This window comes from Macrobrachium rosenbergii, chromosome 23 (assembly GCF_040412425.1).
Source record: "Macrobrachium rosenbergii isolate ZJJX-2024 chromosome 23, ASM4041242v1, whole genome shotgun sequence".
In the NCBI taxonomy this organism is placed as follows: domain Eukaryota; kingdom Metazoa; phylum Arthropoda; class Malacostraca; order Decapoda; family Palaemonidae; genus Macrobrachium; species Macrobrachium rosenbergii.
In genome coordinates this window covers 61,764,654-61,783,307 of record NC_089763.1, presented here as the reverse complement: position 1 = coordinate 61,783,307, position 18,654 = coordinate 61,764,654, and the positions used below count along the sequence as shown (strand labels likewise).

The following is an 18,654-nucleotide window of genomic DNA, read 5'->3' as shown; positions in this document are numbered from 1 at the left end:
CAGATTTTCATCACTGATAACCGGTTATCGGCGCTGATTCCCTCTTATCAGCGGCACTGATCACCGCTTATCGGCACCGCTAACCGGGGATCAGTGCTATTATCGCCGATTTTCGGTTATCGTCATGCCATCGGGAACGGAACCCCGCCGATAACCGGGGACTGCCTGTATACATATACGGTAGTGTAGCCTACATTAGTATACTTTTTTTAGCCTACATTATACTGTACTCTATATTCACATATTGTACTATACAAACGTCAACATACCGATTATGCATCTTTTAAAGTGTTATGCCTCAATTCACTGCATCGAATAATAATGTATATATTCTTATATTGCTTTTGCATTATAACTTGTGGACATAGCGATCAATGTTTTGGTTTGGAAATCGTTTATGTGGTGTTTATTTTGCCGTATTTAATTCAGTTCAGAGTGCTTTTCTTGCTTCTAGTTAGCATAAATGAAACTCTAGATACTTTATTTATATGAGGCAAGGTTACTTTTCGTTATACGAAGTGTTTTTAAGTCAAAATATAACTAAAATACGTCTCGTGAAATTAATTTATCTATTTTTTCGTTAATAGGTGACGATGGCCGTTTGGGGACGTTTGTTTTGTGTAAAAAAAATTCAAGATTCCATTTGCTATTTTCACTTGATTTCATTATTATGCAAGCTTTAAGTATTTATCATTTATAAGCATGAAAATAACAGTAATGTGTTCTTTCATGCCCAGTAGTTTTGATTAAAATAGTTTCTCTCCAATTTTAATTACGATCAAGTTTCATCCATGTTGGCATTGCACGATAATTTACAGTATAGTCATTAGTGGCTTGAACATTGTTTTCTCAGCTTCACCTACAACTTGAACCTTAAATTTAGCAGTATATTTCCTTGACGACCTTTTATCCATACCGAATAAGGTATAATGTAAAAATATATCAGTCCTATTCTGCTTATTCTACAGTAATTGTTTATTACTGTACGATGGTTGAAATACCAGGTAAACGGCTGTTGTTATCCGATTCGGTTCTAAGCAAAACAACAGTTTCTCGGTCTGTTGTTTATGGCTGTACGCATTTACGAAAGAGTATAATGTTACCATTCTCTTTTACTTTTTTAACTAGAAGATGGGATAAAGAGATGGAGGAAAAGTTGTCTATTGTAATTTGGTCTCTCTCACTGCCTGATTATGCTGCTGAATGCGGCCCTGCGAAATTTAAAAATATTTTATAAATAACATTGTCTATTGGTATTAATTGCTTACCCCATTGCAAAATTGAATTATCATAACTCGAGCATTACCTGAGTATTTTAATAGTTTTATCACAAAAAGTGCATTTAGTTATGAGAATCAGATGAAAATACAGTAATCAATGAATATTTCTCAGTGAAAAATGCCTTCGCGAATAATGGGTAGATACGTTCCACAGAGAAATCCGTGAATACATGAGTCCGCGAATCATGAGACCATGAATACAGGGGTTTACTACTGTACATTATATATATATATATATATATATATATATATATATATATATATATATATATATATATATATATATATATATATATATATATATATATATATATATATATATATATATATATATATATATATATATATATATATATATATATATATATATCTATATCTATATCTATATATATATATATCTATCTATATATATATATATATATATATATATATATATATATATATATATATATATATATATATACTATATATATGTATATATACATATATACTGTATATATGTATATATTATATACTATATATATACATATGTATATATAGATACTGTATATACATATATATTATGTATAGATGTAATGATGGCTAAGAGAGTATTAGTTAGGAATAGCGTAAATATAAAAGAGAAAAAGAAATGAGAGAGAACCATTAATAGACAAATGATTGAGAAAGAGAGAGAATAACGAAGCAGGAAGTGTTATGAGTATGTAGCCAAAACACTGGTGCGAGAGTAATCTAACAGTAATCTAAGTGCAACCATTAAAGACTGCCTACCCATCTCACCTGTGAGCTGACCTTTCAACTCTTGCCCGAACCTGAAGACTTCCAGTGACGTCACTAGTTCCACCCACGAAGGAGGGAATCAAGTCAATTAACCACACCCAAAGGGACGTCGTTAGATACTCTCCAACCACTAAGGATGTCTACAAGGCAGAACAGAAGCAATGGTCTGCCTACTGGTGGGATGGACATTTCCTTTGAAGAACCTTCAAAAAGCAAGTTTGAAGGGAGAGAGGAGCAGATAGAGAAGAGAGGAGAGAAGAGCAAGAGCCTTAATGGAGTGAGGTCAAGAGCCTCACCATTTGTGGGTAAGGAAGATACAAGGCTCATACTTCAATTCACTTAACTTGTATATATAATGTATTCTTTACTAGTGTGTTAATGAAGAAAGAAAACTACACTGTGTCTTCCTAAGCCTCCTGGGACTCTAACAACAAACAACAAACAAAGCTAAAAATGATAAAGTAATGCATAAAACAAAATAAAAAGAGAAGACCTCATTACATTTGGTGGCAGCAGTGGGATCCAAGGAAGTGCAGTGTGAAGAACGAACAAGTACACATACAAGGACTCCATAACGTTGGCAATACAAATCAACAAGCACACTCAAGAATTTCATAACAGACAACGAAGTGAAGTAAGAATTATAAACATTACTGCTTAGAAAACCCACAACTAAGAAATATTATTCCCCAAAGATAAAACAACGAGTACAACGCAAGCAGACCAGTCAAACGGCAAAACAACACCTGTGTGTTGGTGACTATCGAAACACACCCAAACAGATTTCTATACAAAATCTGTTAAAACGGATGAGTGCATTTCACATGTACGACAAAACATTCCCGTTAAAAATCAACATTACTGGTGAAATCTAAGAAAACGACGAATCCCTGATGGTCGACAAAACAAGAAAAGGGCAGAAATACCAATGATTCATATAAAAGAAATAAGAATAATGATAATTCCAGATAAGTTGGGAATAGACAAACTTCCCTCCAAGTAAATATGTACAAAATACTAGGAAAAAATGGAATCCAAACCAGAAAGGAAGACAGAATCAATCGAGGAATGGACCATTCCTCGATCCACCCATATCATAATGGTCAATATTCAAAAACAAATAATTCAAAACCAGACAATAATTCAGCTCAAGGAGCTAGACCAAAAATAACGTGAAAACTGCGGGTATACCAATCATTGCACTAATGAATGCAGAAAGCCTAGAATCTTTGCAGTTTGCAAAATGATTGGGCATTTAACTAAAAACTCTTGGTTCAATAATAAGAAAGCCAATAGAGAGATAATAGAGATAAGTAACAGTCGCCCAAATATAAATAAATCATCCAGTCAGTGACAATTAACCCCTTTACAGAGAAAAGAAAGTAAATCCCTTCATTCACGGTAATAAAAGAGAAAAAGGAGAAACAGTTACAATGGGAAATGAAGGTTCATCCGCATTTTCCTATTTACATAGCAAAGAAGTAGTATTTTCCATGAAAAAATAAGAAATAAATAGAAAGGATTTGCCTATTGTAAAGATTCCAAAAAATGGAAAAACATGTACTGTACTCACTGATACAGGTAGTACTGTAAATATATACTCGGACATAAATAATTACTCAGATATAAAAAATTGTGATAACCAAAACACTGAATCTAATGAAAATCAAGGCACCTATACCTATAACTATAGCAATGTGGTAATGAGTTGTGAAAGTCAAGGGAAAACACTAAATGAAGTATTGCTCTTAGGTAAAATAAATAAATCAGATATAAATAGTATAACAAAAGTAACAGAAACCACTGGAGATTCAGAACTTTGCTATTTTTCAGACATAGAAGAAGAAGAAATATGTTGTGTTAGCACAGCTGATGTTAATAAAGTACAATTTATACTCAACAGAGCAGTAACTTTGTATCCAAAACGTTTAACAAGAATATACTTGAGATCAAAAGAGGATGTAAAGGATAAGGATATTCTATTATTGAATGAAGAATTGCCATTTTTTGTCAGAATGGATAATTCACTAGTCCACATGATAACTGCGAAGTTTATGTCCAAAACTATTCAGATAACAGACTAGCACTATACGCAGGCATTGTCTTTTGCATAGGGATTCCTATTAACAATCCTTTACTAACAGTAGAAGAAAAAGCATTTTTCTCTATAAATGGCCAAAACTTTCAAATAAATCAAGAAGTAAATAAAACAGATTTTCCAGAAAATAGACAAGTTAATTCCAATGTTAGAGAAATACAGAAATGTAATAGCTATAGGAGATAAACTAGGAAGAACAAATGTCCTACAACATAGAACTTTGTTAGATGATGGAGCCAAGTCATTTTTTATTCCTAATTAGAGATTACCAATAAGACAGAGACCCTTAGTTGACAATTTGACAAAGGAAATGAAAAGAGATGGAGTAGTAATTCCTTCTAAATCTCCATACAATTCCCCATTGTTAATTGTTCCAAAGAAGGATGGTAGCTGGAGACTTGTAATAGATTACAGGAAGTCAAATTCCAAAACAGTTCCAGATAGAGTGCTGGTGCCGGGAATTCAAGATATGTTAGCTCAATTAAGAGGGGCCAAAATATTTTCATCCTTAGATTTGCTTAGTGGATATTGGCAAGTACCTCTAGATGAAGAATTGAAACAATTCACAGCCTTCAGCACACGTAAAGAACATTTACAGTTTGAAGTAATGCCACTTGGACTCACATCAGCCCCATTAACATTTGTCAGGTTAATGTTACAAATTCTAGGAGATATAGAAAATATTGCAGTATATTTGGACAATGTTATCATTTTTAGCAAAGACTTAGAAAGTCACCTCAGAATATTAGAAATGGTCCTAGAGAGATTAAGAATTGCAGGACTAAAAATAAAAATTAAAGAAATGTAAATTCCTGATGAAATCCTTAGAATACTTGGGTCATGTAATTAGTGAAGATGGACTGAACAGTAATTGATTACCCAGCTCCCACTAATTTGAAAGCATTATGGTTCCTAGGTATGGTAGGTTATTATAGACCTTTTATAAAGGGTTTTGCTACTATAGCCAAACCTTTGATAGAACTAACCAAGAAGGATGTTAATTATGAATGGAAGGATGAATAAGAAACAGCCTTTCAAACACTAAAGAGCAAGATGACCAGGAACCCTGTTTTAGTCAACCCAGATTTTTCCAAAGACTTTTACCTAGCCTGTGATCCTCATGTACAGGGCTAGGAGCTGTATTGTTACAAAAGGCCAAAACTAGAGTGAGAGCAGTATATTATGCTAGTAGAGTTTTAAATCCAGCAGAAAGACACCATAGTACCACAGAAAGAGAGTGTTTAGCTTTATATTGGGGTTTAAAGAAATTTAGACACATACTTTTAGGTCATAAGGTTAATGTGCTTACTGATCACAAACCCATTTGTGACTTATTTAAAAAAAGAGAGCCTTTACCAACAACATGAAGTTCAATAGATGGTTCATTAGTGTATTAGAACTTGCCCCAGAATTCAGATATATTCCAGGGAAATTTAACACCTTGGCAAATGCATTATCCAGATCTCAAGAAGAAAGAGAAAAATATATTACCACTAATACTTTTGTTTTAGTTGTCAAGTACTAGATTTAGATCTAGAAAGAGTAAAAATAAAACAAGAAAAAGATGCAGAAATCAGACAAATAGTAGGATAGTTAATACCAGATGAATCCTTAATACTAAATGAATCCTCAAGAGCTGATTTTCAATTAATAAATGGATTGTTGTATAAAACGCCAACAGAAAAGAATGGTTGTTCTCGGCAATACATCCCAAAAACACTAATCAGAGAAGTTTTAGAACTAACACACTCATATAAGTTAGCAGGACATCCAGGAATTAAAAAGACAATCAGAATCATAACCAGAAATTATTTTTGGCCAAATTGTAGTGAAGATACCAAAAAGTGTTATGAGTACGTAGCCAAAACACTGGTGCGAGAATAATCTAAGCATAATCTAAGTGCAACCATTAAAGACTGCCTACCCATCTCACCTGTGAACTGGCCTTTCAACCTTCGCCCAAACCTGAAGACTTCTGGTGACGTCATTAGTCCCACCCATGAAGGAGAGAATCAAGTCAATTAATCACACCCAAAGGGACGTCGTTAGATAATCTCCAACCACTAAGGACATCTACAAGGCAGAACAGAAGCAATGGTCCGCCTACTGGTGGGATGGACATTTCCTTTGAAGAACCTTCAAAAAGCAAGTTTGAAGGGAGAGAGAAGCAGATAGAGAAGAGAGGAGAGAAGAGCAAGAGCCTTAATGGAGTGAGGTCGAGAGCCTCACCAGTTGTGGGTTAAGAAAATACAAGGCTCATACTTCGATTCACTTAACTTGTATATATAATGTATTCTTTACTAGTGTGTTAATGAAGTACGAAAACTGCACTGTGTCTTCCTAAGACTCCTAGGACTCTAACAACTAACAACAAACAAAGCTAGAAACAATAAAGCAACAAATAAAACAAAATAAAAAGAAAAGACCTCAAATTTATATACATATAAAAATTTTTTTAAATCACACCGTTTTATATATAATGTATTATCAAATTTACTAGTGTGTTAATGATAAATGGATTGGTACTGCCGAGTCTCAAACTACTTATCCAGCAACTCCAGTCAACGTCTTGAGCCATAAGACTCCTAGGACACCATCTATTCTCGAACAACTAACAACAAACAAAGCTAGAAACAATAAATATATATATATATATATATAACAACATAATAAAAAAGGAAAATATTTTAACAATACCTTCTTGGCATTGAATAAAAATCTCTGAAAAGAAACCAAAACTCATGGCATCCTTCAATTTATTTTCTCATCTACATATAAAAATCTTTTTAATCAATATTAAATTCCTTAAGAAGGTTTGTGACCTTGTGATTTATGCTCCATCTTGCATAAATCATGAAAAGTTCCTTGTAAGGGACTAAATTTTCAAGACATTTTCAAAATCTCTCCATTCATTGTCGTGCTCTCTGGGAGAAAATATAATCCCCACTACCCCCATATCCGAGAATGGATGTTTCCTCTTGACTGTGTATTTTGATGCATAGCGGTTAGAAATTTCTTGCCAGCGCTATGAATAATGTGGAAGTTATTCATCGCTAAAAAACTACCCTTTCCCAATTTATAAGTCCATAAATATTTTCTGCAAAAAGCCATCCTTTTTTTTTCATAGGCTTAGTGAGGAGTGGCTTCTTTGCTGCAACACGACATTCTTTCTGCAATCGATGTTGCACGAGTCCGTTCAGATACGTTCCTAAGCAGATCAGGGTTTTGAGACAAAATTTTGGCAATGGATGTTCCATAACAATCAAAAATGTTATCAGTTTTTCGTGGGCCTCCTGAGCCTTTCTTCCGCTTCAGTGATGAATCAAGGTCTCCTGTCTTGGACCACACAATGAGCCATCCCAGCTCTCTTGCAGTAGCCATTGACTTGCCAGTTTTCCATCACAATTTCTGCTTTCTTAACCAAGGATAAATTTTAGCCATAATTCATTAGCTTGGTGATAATTCACCATGAATGGGGCACGAGCGCATACAATGACAGCCGACCTTTTGTGATAGCTTCACTGAAGTGCATTAGAAACTCATGGTACCGAACAGAATACAGGCTGCCAGACGAACGATAAATTGAAAATATTACTTCTCGGCGGAAATCGTGAAAAGTCCAACATTATATATAGGAGTCGCTTCTGTATGTACATACATATATATATATATATATATATATATATATATATATATATATATATATATATATATATATATATATATATATATATATATATACATACATTATATATATATTCATTATATATATATATATATATATATATATATATATATATATATATATATATATATATATATATATATATATATATATATATATATATATATATTTATATATACTATATATATATATATATATATATATATATATATATATATATATATTTCTGACTCACATCAGGATCCCAGGCCTTTCAATTTAAAGGCAAGGAACTGCCCACTAGGCCATACAATATAATAATATATATATATATATATATATATATATAATATATATATATATATATATATATATATATATATATATATATATATATATATATATATATATATATTATATATATATATGTATGTATATGTATATATATATTATATTATATATAGATATAGATATATATTATATATATATATATACATATATATATATATATATTATATATATATGTATATATATATTATATATAGATATAGATATATATTATATATATATATATATATATATGTATATATATAAAAGAATATACATATGTATATATATAAAAGAATTAAAAAGTTGTCTATCTATAAACATCTATAGTAAATGTTTTGGTTGTATTCATGAAAATTCACAGCATATGTTTTATACAAAGTCTATGGTTTCACACAATCCATCTGCATTTCTAAAATGTTTTATGAAGTTGAAACATATAATAAATGTATTTTGTACAACTTGATCAGATAGCAAGACTTTTTCCAAATACAGTAACAGGTGGTTATGTTGTCTGGAGCTTCAGCACTGTCAACCTTAAAACAGTTTTTATGTAGAATATTATGGAAAAATAAAAACTGACTTACATATGTTCATGGGTCTTTACGTTGGTCGGCAACATAAAAAATACAGAAATCAATAAAAGTGCCAAATCACATAAAAACTTTAAAAAAGACACCACCCTACTTACGAACATTCATAGATATGAACAGACATGGTACGAGTGCAGCGCACCTATTCTGTTAGTAAGAATTCTTGCAAAGAACAGAAGAACCTGTTCCTTTATCTCCTTCCCTGATATCCTGAGTATTCTTGTGATTAACTATCATGTATTCTTCTTACAATCACGAGAATACCCGTTCATACTCATTAAATATTCCTACTTATTTCTATCTTTTTGACTCACATTTTCTATATTTATTATGTATTTTTGTCAATGGATGGCAGTGTGCATTGTTTACCTTATGAACTTCCAATGTCAGATGCTGCTCCTGCAAAATTATTACCATGTTCATAACTTTCAAAGCATGGGAAAATGTCTAAATTTTGAATGTTGCTTGAATCTAAATTTTATTTTCTTCTTTTTAACTTTTTAGCATCCTAAGTGATTCCTTATTATACTGCATGATTTAAAAATGCAGTGAAACTGTATAAAATACAACTCCTGAGTTAACTCCAAGATGTACAACATCCACAAAAATTATGCAATACACATTAAAAACCAACTTACTAACAATTCAAGATACAAACAGCTGTCAGGAACATAACTCGTTCATAAGCAGGATGGTGACTATATAAAATAATATATGATGTTGTAATTTATGGTATAAAATCCTTTAAGTGCTTAAAAATGTTAATAACAGTATTATTTACATGACATTCAGCTGTACAGTACAGGCAGTCCCTGGTTATCAGCGGTCCAGTTTTATGGCGCTTGTCTAGTGAGAAAAATCACCAATTTTCGGCGCTGAAAATCGGCGATTTCCTCTTATCAGCACTGACAATTGGGTATTGGCGCCGATACATACCTAACAAAAGAGGCACCGATAACAGAAAATCGAAGCCCGAAAATGGCTGAAAAAGAGCCATAAATCGCCGATTTTTGGTTATCACCGCACCATCAGAACGGATCCCCCGCCAATAACCAGAGACTGTCTGTATACCATTTAGTTGTACATACTGTACTTAGTTCTAGCATTCAGCCATAAAAATACAGAAGTTGATAGAGAAGTGCCAAATCATTTAAAAATATATGTTGAACTTGATAAAATAATATACCTGTGCCATAATACATACACATAAAACTGCTTAAAAGCTTATAACAAAAGATATTTTTGAAGAAAATGACACACTACTGTATTAGTTCCAGCATTTGGGCATGTTGCAATGTTAGTTCTGGGCAGCGAATTCACACATGTACTTGAGCATGTGTAACTGCAGTGTCATGTTTGCACTGAACTTGTGACTTTAAATTATTAGTCCCAAAGCTATGAAAATAGCGAAGCATCACCATAGCTCATTCTCTTGGCTTACCAGGCCAAGGTATCATCAATCTCTCCAACCCATTAAGTAAGTACAGTGCAGTACTGTATACTGTAAATGTATGTAATTTTTTTTTTTTTACATTCCTTGTACAGTGGTACCTTGACATACGAGTTTAATTCGTTCTGTGACCGAGATCATAACTCAATTTGCTCATGAATCAAATCAAATTTCCCCATTAAAATGAATGGATGTACTATTAATCTACTCCAGTCCCCCCAAAATACACCAATTTTTGTTGTTATGTGTTTTTAAATAAGAAAAATGTAATTCAAAAATAACAAAAATGCATAAAAAAATAATAATACATAATAAAAGTGAATGTAAAGATATAAACTGGTTTTATTAAGTGTACTTTACCTTGAAGATCACACAAAGAAACTGGCAGAGGTGGAGCAGCGAGACCGGCGGGCTAGTGAGTGTCTCAGTGGGTATGGAGGGTGGTGGTAGGAGGCAGGAGATTGGCAGTAGTTTTTTTATGTCATGCTCCATCACCAACTTAACTTACTTGCTACACACTTAGTGCTACATTGTTAATTTCAACTTACACATTTTGCTACATTTTTTCCTAAACTTAATTGCTACTTTTTTTAGTCTTCTTCACTGACTTTTGCCTTTTCACCATACTTTCCTCACTTCACGTGCAGGGCGTTTCACTAAAAACCTGTCCAAGGAGGTTTGTTTCTTCCTGTCTTTCAAAATTTCTCAAAAATGAGCAAGATCAAGTGTCATTAAACAGCTCTGATGCATGACCTGCTGCAACTTTTTCAGGGCGTTTCTTGTCAATAACCACTACAATTTTCTCCCACATTCCCAACTTGCTTAATCTCACTTGTAGCAACCTCCTCCGACACTTGCTCCTCCTCCTCCAAAAGCTGCAAGGCCTCCGTACGCTGCTGCTGATGTAGCTCCTTTAATTCTTCCATTGTCAGTTTCTGTTGTGCTCCTCAACAAGGTCGTCAGTGTCGTCTTCATCCACTTCCAGGCCCTTGGACTTTCCAAGGGACACAATATTCTCCACCACTAGCTCTTCAGGTTTGAACCCTTCGAAGTCTTGTTCGGAGACAACCTCAGGCCACAGCTTCTTCCATGCAGAGTTTAAGGTCCTCCTTGTAACGCCCTGCCAGGCCATGTCGATAACTTTGAGGCAGGTCACGATATTGTACTGATCCTACCAGATCTATCAAAAGGTGAGGGTTTATGGCCTCCATAACCTTAAAGCAGTGCTTGAATAGGTGCTTGAAGAGCTTTTGAAATTTTAAATCACCTGCTGGTCTGCAGGCTGCAGGATAGGGGTGGTGTTGGATGGAAGGAAGACCTCGATAGACTTGAATTCTTCATAGATGTCACTTGTGAGGGTTGGTGGGGGCGAGGAAGCAGTGTCGAGGATGAGAAGGGCTTTCAGGCTAAGTTATTTGTGGTGAGGTAATTCTTGATGGTAGGACCAACGACCACATTTATGTATTGGGTGAAGATGTCACTCGTGACCCATGCCTTTGAGTTTGCCCTCCACAGATTTTCTTTGGTTATCTTGTGAGACTTAGAGGCTCTGAAGATTTTGAGTGATATACGAGTAGCGGCTTGCATTCGCGCACAGCGTGAGGGTTAGCCTATCCTTCATTTTGGCCTGGCAAGTTTTTCTCCTCTGTCGTTATCTAGGTCCTCCTCGCCATCTTTTTCCAGAAGACCCCTGTCTCGTCACAGTTGAAGACTTGCTGGGCAATATGTCCTTTTGCTTCTACCAGTTCAACAAACTTTTTAACAAACTCCTCAGCTGCCTTCACACTGGAGTTTGTTGCCTCACCGTGCCTGATGACGGAGTGAATGGCAAAATGACACTTCCAATGCCTAATCTGTTGATGTTCCCAGCATCTTCCACACCAAATCCATGTAGATGTCTCATGCCTTCTCACAGATGATGCTCTCCGTCATGGTATATACTGCGAGCTGCTTGACATTCAGCCACACCAACAACAACTTTTCCTTCTCTTCATGGGTCGAAGTCCTGAGCTTCGAAATAATCTTAACAGCCTTGGCTGGCGTTATAGCCTTTATCGACTCCTGCATCAAAGTGGTACAGATCATAGAAGTAGTCCGGTTGTACTGCCTTGCCAAGCCCATAATACGCACACCTTGATCGTGCTTTTCTATGATTTCACGGTTCATATCCAAGGTATTCTGCATTTTCTTCTTCTCAGAACTGGTCTTAACACTTACTTTCTTAGGACCCATGGTGAAAACTAAGAAATGTTCCAAAATACAGGGGCACAGCAAAGATTGCTACAAGATGCTTGCATGGCAACATATCCATGTGAACTGAACACAGACGCTTCGGCTAGGCATCTCAGTGCTGGCAATGGCAGACTCATTGGGAGATGCCATCTCCAAGGCTTGCTGGCTCGTAGCTCAAATCTCAACTCATTTCTTAAAGCAAAAAATCGCCTGTGCCGGCTCGTATCTCGGAAAACTCGTATGTTGGTTCACTCGTAAGTCAAGGTTTGACTGTAATATGTATGAATTTATTAAAAAGAGATCAAAATATTCATCTATCATACAACTACATGCACTAGCACCATTATGGGGTTGATTATAAGGTTTACAGGTGTCTAGGTAATTTTTTTTAAAGGGCTTAATCAATTTTAATCATTTCAACTTGTCATGTCTTGGAATGAATAGGCAACATAGGGTGAGGTATTATTGTATAAACCTGTCATAGTCAATAAGTTTTGGCATTCAAGGGAATATTTTATAAATTTCCCTGCTTCCTAACATGCATATCATTAATATACTTCTATATTTTTTACGATATTACCATTAACTAAATAATAAAAAAAAATTTATAAATTTGCTCCAAAGCACCTTATGTCGTCCACCTGTGAGATCTACGATTGTTCCACTTATGCCGGGGAAGTTTCGTTTTTCATTATCTTCAAAGCTCGAAATGTGATGATACCAACGAGTAACATGACTGAGTTCAGAGGAAGGAGCTTGTCTTAATACATCAAACACTGTGACATCTGCTTGCGAGGGTACATGACCACATATATAGCTTCGATCACGCAAGTAGTAATCCAATGCCTCCACTTCTGATGCTGTTTCCAGAAGCCCTAATGAGGTCACCCCAAGCTAACATAAGGAGAAAAACACAGAAAGAATATACAACTAACAGGAAAAATTACAAGTCAATGTAAAGCAAGATTCAACTCTAAAATCACTTTTCTCCAAAAGAAATCTCATACAATACCATAATACTTGTCTGAAATGTTGCACTGGCCATTCACAGAATAATCTGCAGTAGCAGAGTATAAAGTCTGTAATGGACATTACACAACTTTCATCTTTTCACAGTGAATCCTTTTGAAATAGTATCCACATAGAGGACATTTATAGGAAACACTCTTTTTACAATGTAAGAAGGAAATTTCATAGCTTTCATACATTCTATACTTCACAATTAACTTTATTCATTTCATTTACTATACTGTAATGAGTAAAATAAGACCCATGTAATACTTTTAAACTTACTGCTACCTAATAAAATATAAAGGAAATGTGGATACATACCACCATTCAAAGAAATTGTGTACCAAATAATCACAGAAGAAATTGTATATACTCAATAAAATTATGATTTTGGAATTTTCCAATATTATACCTTTATTATAACTAGAAAATTAACAAAATCAAATAGAGAACTGTTTGGATTTCATTGTTCATCCAGTTCAGTAAAACTGATTATCTTAGTTTATATTAATTTCTTCATGGTTGGATAATAAAATTATAAATGCCATGTGCTAGAGAGAGAGAGAGAGAGAGAGAGAGAGAGAGAGAGAGAGAGAGAGAGAGAGAGAGAGAGAGAGAGAGAGAGAGAGAGAGAGAGAGAGAGACTCTTAAGTAAGCCTATGACACTATATTTAATTTTATTTTTACTGAAGTTTCTCATTTTTTTATTTTCATATGCTTTGTCAATTTTACTGCATATAAGATGAAAAAACAAGATTTATAGCCCAAAAGAGGCAGATAAACACGTTTGATATCCCTAGTGTATGCTTGTGTAGTTATGCACACATGCACATTCCTTCCCTTCAACTGAGCTTGCAGCCAACATGTAGGAAAACATTCATAATGAATTTTGCTTTGGTGTATACATTTTAATTACTATTTTACTGTGAATGTGAACATTATAAATGAGGTGAAATACAATATCACTAATGAAACATTCTCTTGTGTATGCATGATGATCATTTTAGAGTCAACTAAAAAACACACAAAGAGGTAAACAGTGAAACTGGTAAAATGGCACATGAACACAAACACACAAGCATACAAGTAAAGTTTCCATATTATGAAGGGAAATGAAAAATCATTAATTCCACACGTACTAAGATGTGAACACGGCATTTTTACAAATACAACACGTATCATGCAACCTTAAAAATTGTCCCCAAAACATGATTTCATCATCTCGTGTATCACGAGTTGAATTTTTGATAGCCCACATAACATTAGGCTAACCTTTTTCCTTTGTAATCCCATCTAGTTAAATAAAAGTAAAAAGTAAAAATAGTCTTTACTTACTGGGCTAATTTCATTTTCCGTATTTTATACTATACTAGCCTATGCTTATAGAATGAATTTCATTTTTGGTGATCATACGGTACTACGGTATACTTATAGAGTGAATTTCATTTTTGGTGGATCATACTAAGCTAGGCTTTTAAAATATTTCCAAACTTAAAGCTTATGTAACAATTCATAATCATTCTTATAATTAACTAGCATAAACACCATTGAGTATGAAAATAAACAACAAAATTGAGAAACAGTTTTGCAATTTTGATGGATTTTAGTTTAACCCTTAAACGCCGAGCCTCTATTTACAAAAGTGTCTGTCGTATGCCAGCGGCGTTCGGGAGTTAGCGCCAAAGCGGAAAAAGTTTTTTCAAAAAATCACAGCATGCTTAGTTTTTAAGATTAAGAGTTCATTTTTGGCTAAATTTTTTTGTCATTGCCTGAAGTTTAGTATGCAACCATCAGAAATGAAAAAAAAATATCATATATAAATAGTGAAATATATGACAGCACAAAAATAAAAATTTCATATATAATTGTATACAAATTGAGCTGTGAGCAAAATGGTTAAAGCTAATGAGTTATTTATTTTTCTTTGTATTGTACACTAAATTGCGATGATTTTGGTATATAACAAATTGTAAAACGATCAAAGCAACACAGAGAAAATATTATCACAAAATGATGCATGAATTCGTAACACACGGACGTAAAAAAGTTTTTTCAAAAATTCACCATAAATTGAAATATTGTGCTAGAGACTTCCCATTTGTTGCAAAATGAAGGTAATTGATTGAATATTACTAGACTAAGTTTTTTAGCTTACAATTGCAGTTTTCGACAATTTCGGTCGAGTTAAAGTTGACCGAAGGTCGAATTTTTTCTATTTATTGTGAGTTATATGAAAATATTTCAAAACTGATAAAAGCTAAAACCATGAGTTATTTTTGTTGTATTCTACATGAAATTGCGCACATTTTCATATATAAAACTTTATGTAACGACTAATATAAAACAGTGCAAACATTATGACAAAGTGATGAAAGAATTTGAGATGTTCGGCCAAGTTACCGCGAGGATGTAAGGAAAAAGTTTTTTTCAAAAATTCACCATAAATCGAAATATTGTGCTAGAGACTTCCAATTTGTTACAAAATGAAGGTAAATGATTGAACATTAATAGAATGCAAGAGTTTTAGCTTACAATTGCGTTTTTCGACCATTTCAGTCAAGTCAAAGTTGACCGAAGGTTGAAATTTTGGCACTTATCGTGATTAATATGAAAATATTTCAAAACTGATTAAAGCTATACACGAGTTATTTTCTGTTGTATTCTACATGAAATTGCGCACATTTTCATATATAAAACTTTATGTAACGACTAACATAAAATGGTGCAAACATTACGACAAAGTGACGAAAGAATTTCTGAGATGTTCGGCCGAGTCACCGCGAGCGGACGTAAGGAAAAAGTTTTTCTCAAAAATTCACCATAAATCAAAATATTGTGCTAGAGACTTCTAATTTGTTGCAAAATGAAGGTAAGTGATTGAATATTACTAGAATATAAGTTTTAGCTTACAATTGCATTTTTCGACCATTTCAGTCGAGTCAAAGTTGACCAAAGGTTGAAATTTTGGCACTTATCGTGATTTATATAAAAATATTTCAAAACTGATAAAAGCTACAACCATGGGTTGTTTTTAGTTGTATTTTACATGAAATTGTGCACATTTTCATATATAAAACTTTATGTAACGGCTAACATAAAACGGTGCAAAAATTACGACAAAATGATGAAAGAATTTCTGAAATTTTCGGCAGAGTTACCGCGCGGACGTAAGGAATAAGTTTTTTTCAAAAATTCACCATAAATCGAAATATTGTGCTAGAGACTTCCAATTTGTTGCAAAATGAAGGTAAATGATTGAATATTACTAGACTGTAAATATTTTAGCTTACAATTGCGTTTTTCAACCATTTCGGTCGGGTCAAAGTTGACCGGAGGTTGAAATTTTTTGTAGTCGACGTACGGTAAGTCCACTCGGCACCAGACAAACAATTTTAGTCGATGTACGATACGTCCAGTCAGCGTTTAAGGGTTAACACAAGTTAGTTTACCTTTGTATACTTATTTTACATTTGTTTTATATACAAAAATGAAAATAATTTCAGTAATAATCCATTTCTTTTAGCAATTAAAAACATCATTCTCCTAATTATTTTGGTAATAGGCCCCATTCAATTGATTTTGAGAATGTAAACATTACCTACGTAACTGCATATGGTGTATAAGTTTATTTTTATATTAAAATGATGATATAACATGATAATACTGTATAATACTGTATAGTTTAATCACCATTACCTTTCTCTTAAAATACAGTTGCAATAGCCTATTTGACTTATGCAAGAGGATACTGTAAGTGTAACTTGGTACCAAGCCCAGGCCAATAGTTGACAGATACATTTTGTATCTCATGTATGGTATGGAAACGACTGAAAAAGTTGCTGCATAAAATGCATTAAATGTGATGTAGGCTGTAGGTAAACACAGGTAAGCTACCTACTTACCAAACTGTATGTTGTTTATGAGTGAGAGAAAAAGGGCTTCCTTTTTTTTAGAGTGTATTTATACAGTATATTTTATTTGAAATAAAGGGGGAAAAGTTAGATAATTTTCTTCGGGAAGATGGGTGCCCCTGGGGAGCGGTTTCCCAGGCTGGGAGGGGGTAGGGATGCAGCACTAGATAGGTGAAGAGGGCTAAGTAGACATCTGACATGCTAGAGATTGTTTTATTTCCTGTTTTCATATTTATGATCATTCATATTTTATAAAGAATATATACAGTACTGTGTTGCAACTAGTAATGAGATACATCAGGCACAAGGACTAGCTCACATACATACACACATATAAATATATATATATACACAGAGACACAGGCAGCTCCAGGTTATTGGCAGCCTTGGTTATCAGCAGCCTTGGTTATCAGCAATCAGGTTTTATGGCTCTTGTCAAGTAATGACAATAACCGGATTTTCGACAACGATCCCCGACTATTGGCACTGATCATCGATTATCAGCGCTGATATCCGGGGACCGGCGCTGTTATCGGCAATTTTCAATTATCTTCACGCTGTTGGGAACGGAACCTCACCCAATAACCAAGGAATGTCTATATATATATATATATATATATATATATATATATATATATATATATATATATATATATATATATATATATATATATATATATATATATATATATATATATATATATATATATATATATATATATATATATATATATATATATATATATATATATATATATATATATATTATATAGATCTATATATATAGCTATATATAGATCTATATATAGATATATATATAGATCTATATATATAGCAATATATATAGATCTATATATAGATATATATGGATATATATATATATATATATATATATATATATATATATATATATATATATATATATATATATATATATATATATATATATATATATATATATATCTATATATATAGCTATATATAGATCTATATATAGATATATACAGATATATATGTATATATATATATATATATATATATATATATATATATATATATATATATATATATATATATATATATATACACACATACACACACACACATATATATATATACACACATACATATTATATATATATATATATATATATATATATATATATATATATATATATATATATATATATATATATATATATATATATATATATATATATATATATATATATTATATATACACACATACATATATTTATATATATATATATATATACATACATAGATATATATAGATACATATATGTA

General features: G+C 32.8%; 1 protein-coding gene across 2 annotated transcripts in view; it reads right to left on the bottom strand.

Moving 5' to 3' along the window:
• Nucleotides 1-18,654, bottom strand: part of GlyRS (glycine--tRNA ligase) — a 615,776-nt gene that overhangs the window by 230,402 nt on the left and 366,720 nt on the right. The window contains exon 10 of one of the 2 annotated variants that reach the window (XM_067126048.1): nt 13,052-13,318. The exons of the other annotated variant lie outside the window; for it this stretch is intronic. Within the exon in view, the coding sequence (XP_066982149.1) occupies nt 13,052-13,318 (267 nt within the window). The remainder of the gene's footprint in view (nt 1-13,051; nt 13,319-18,654) is intronic. 2 annotated transcript variants of the gene reach the window in all.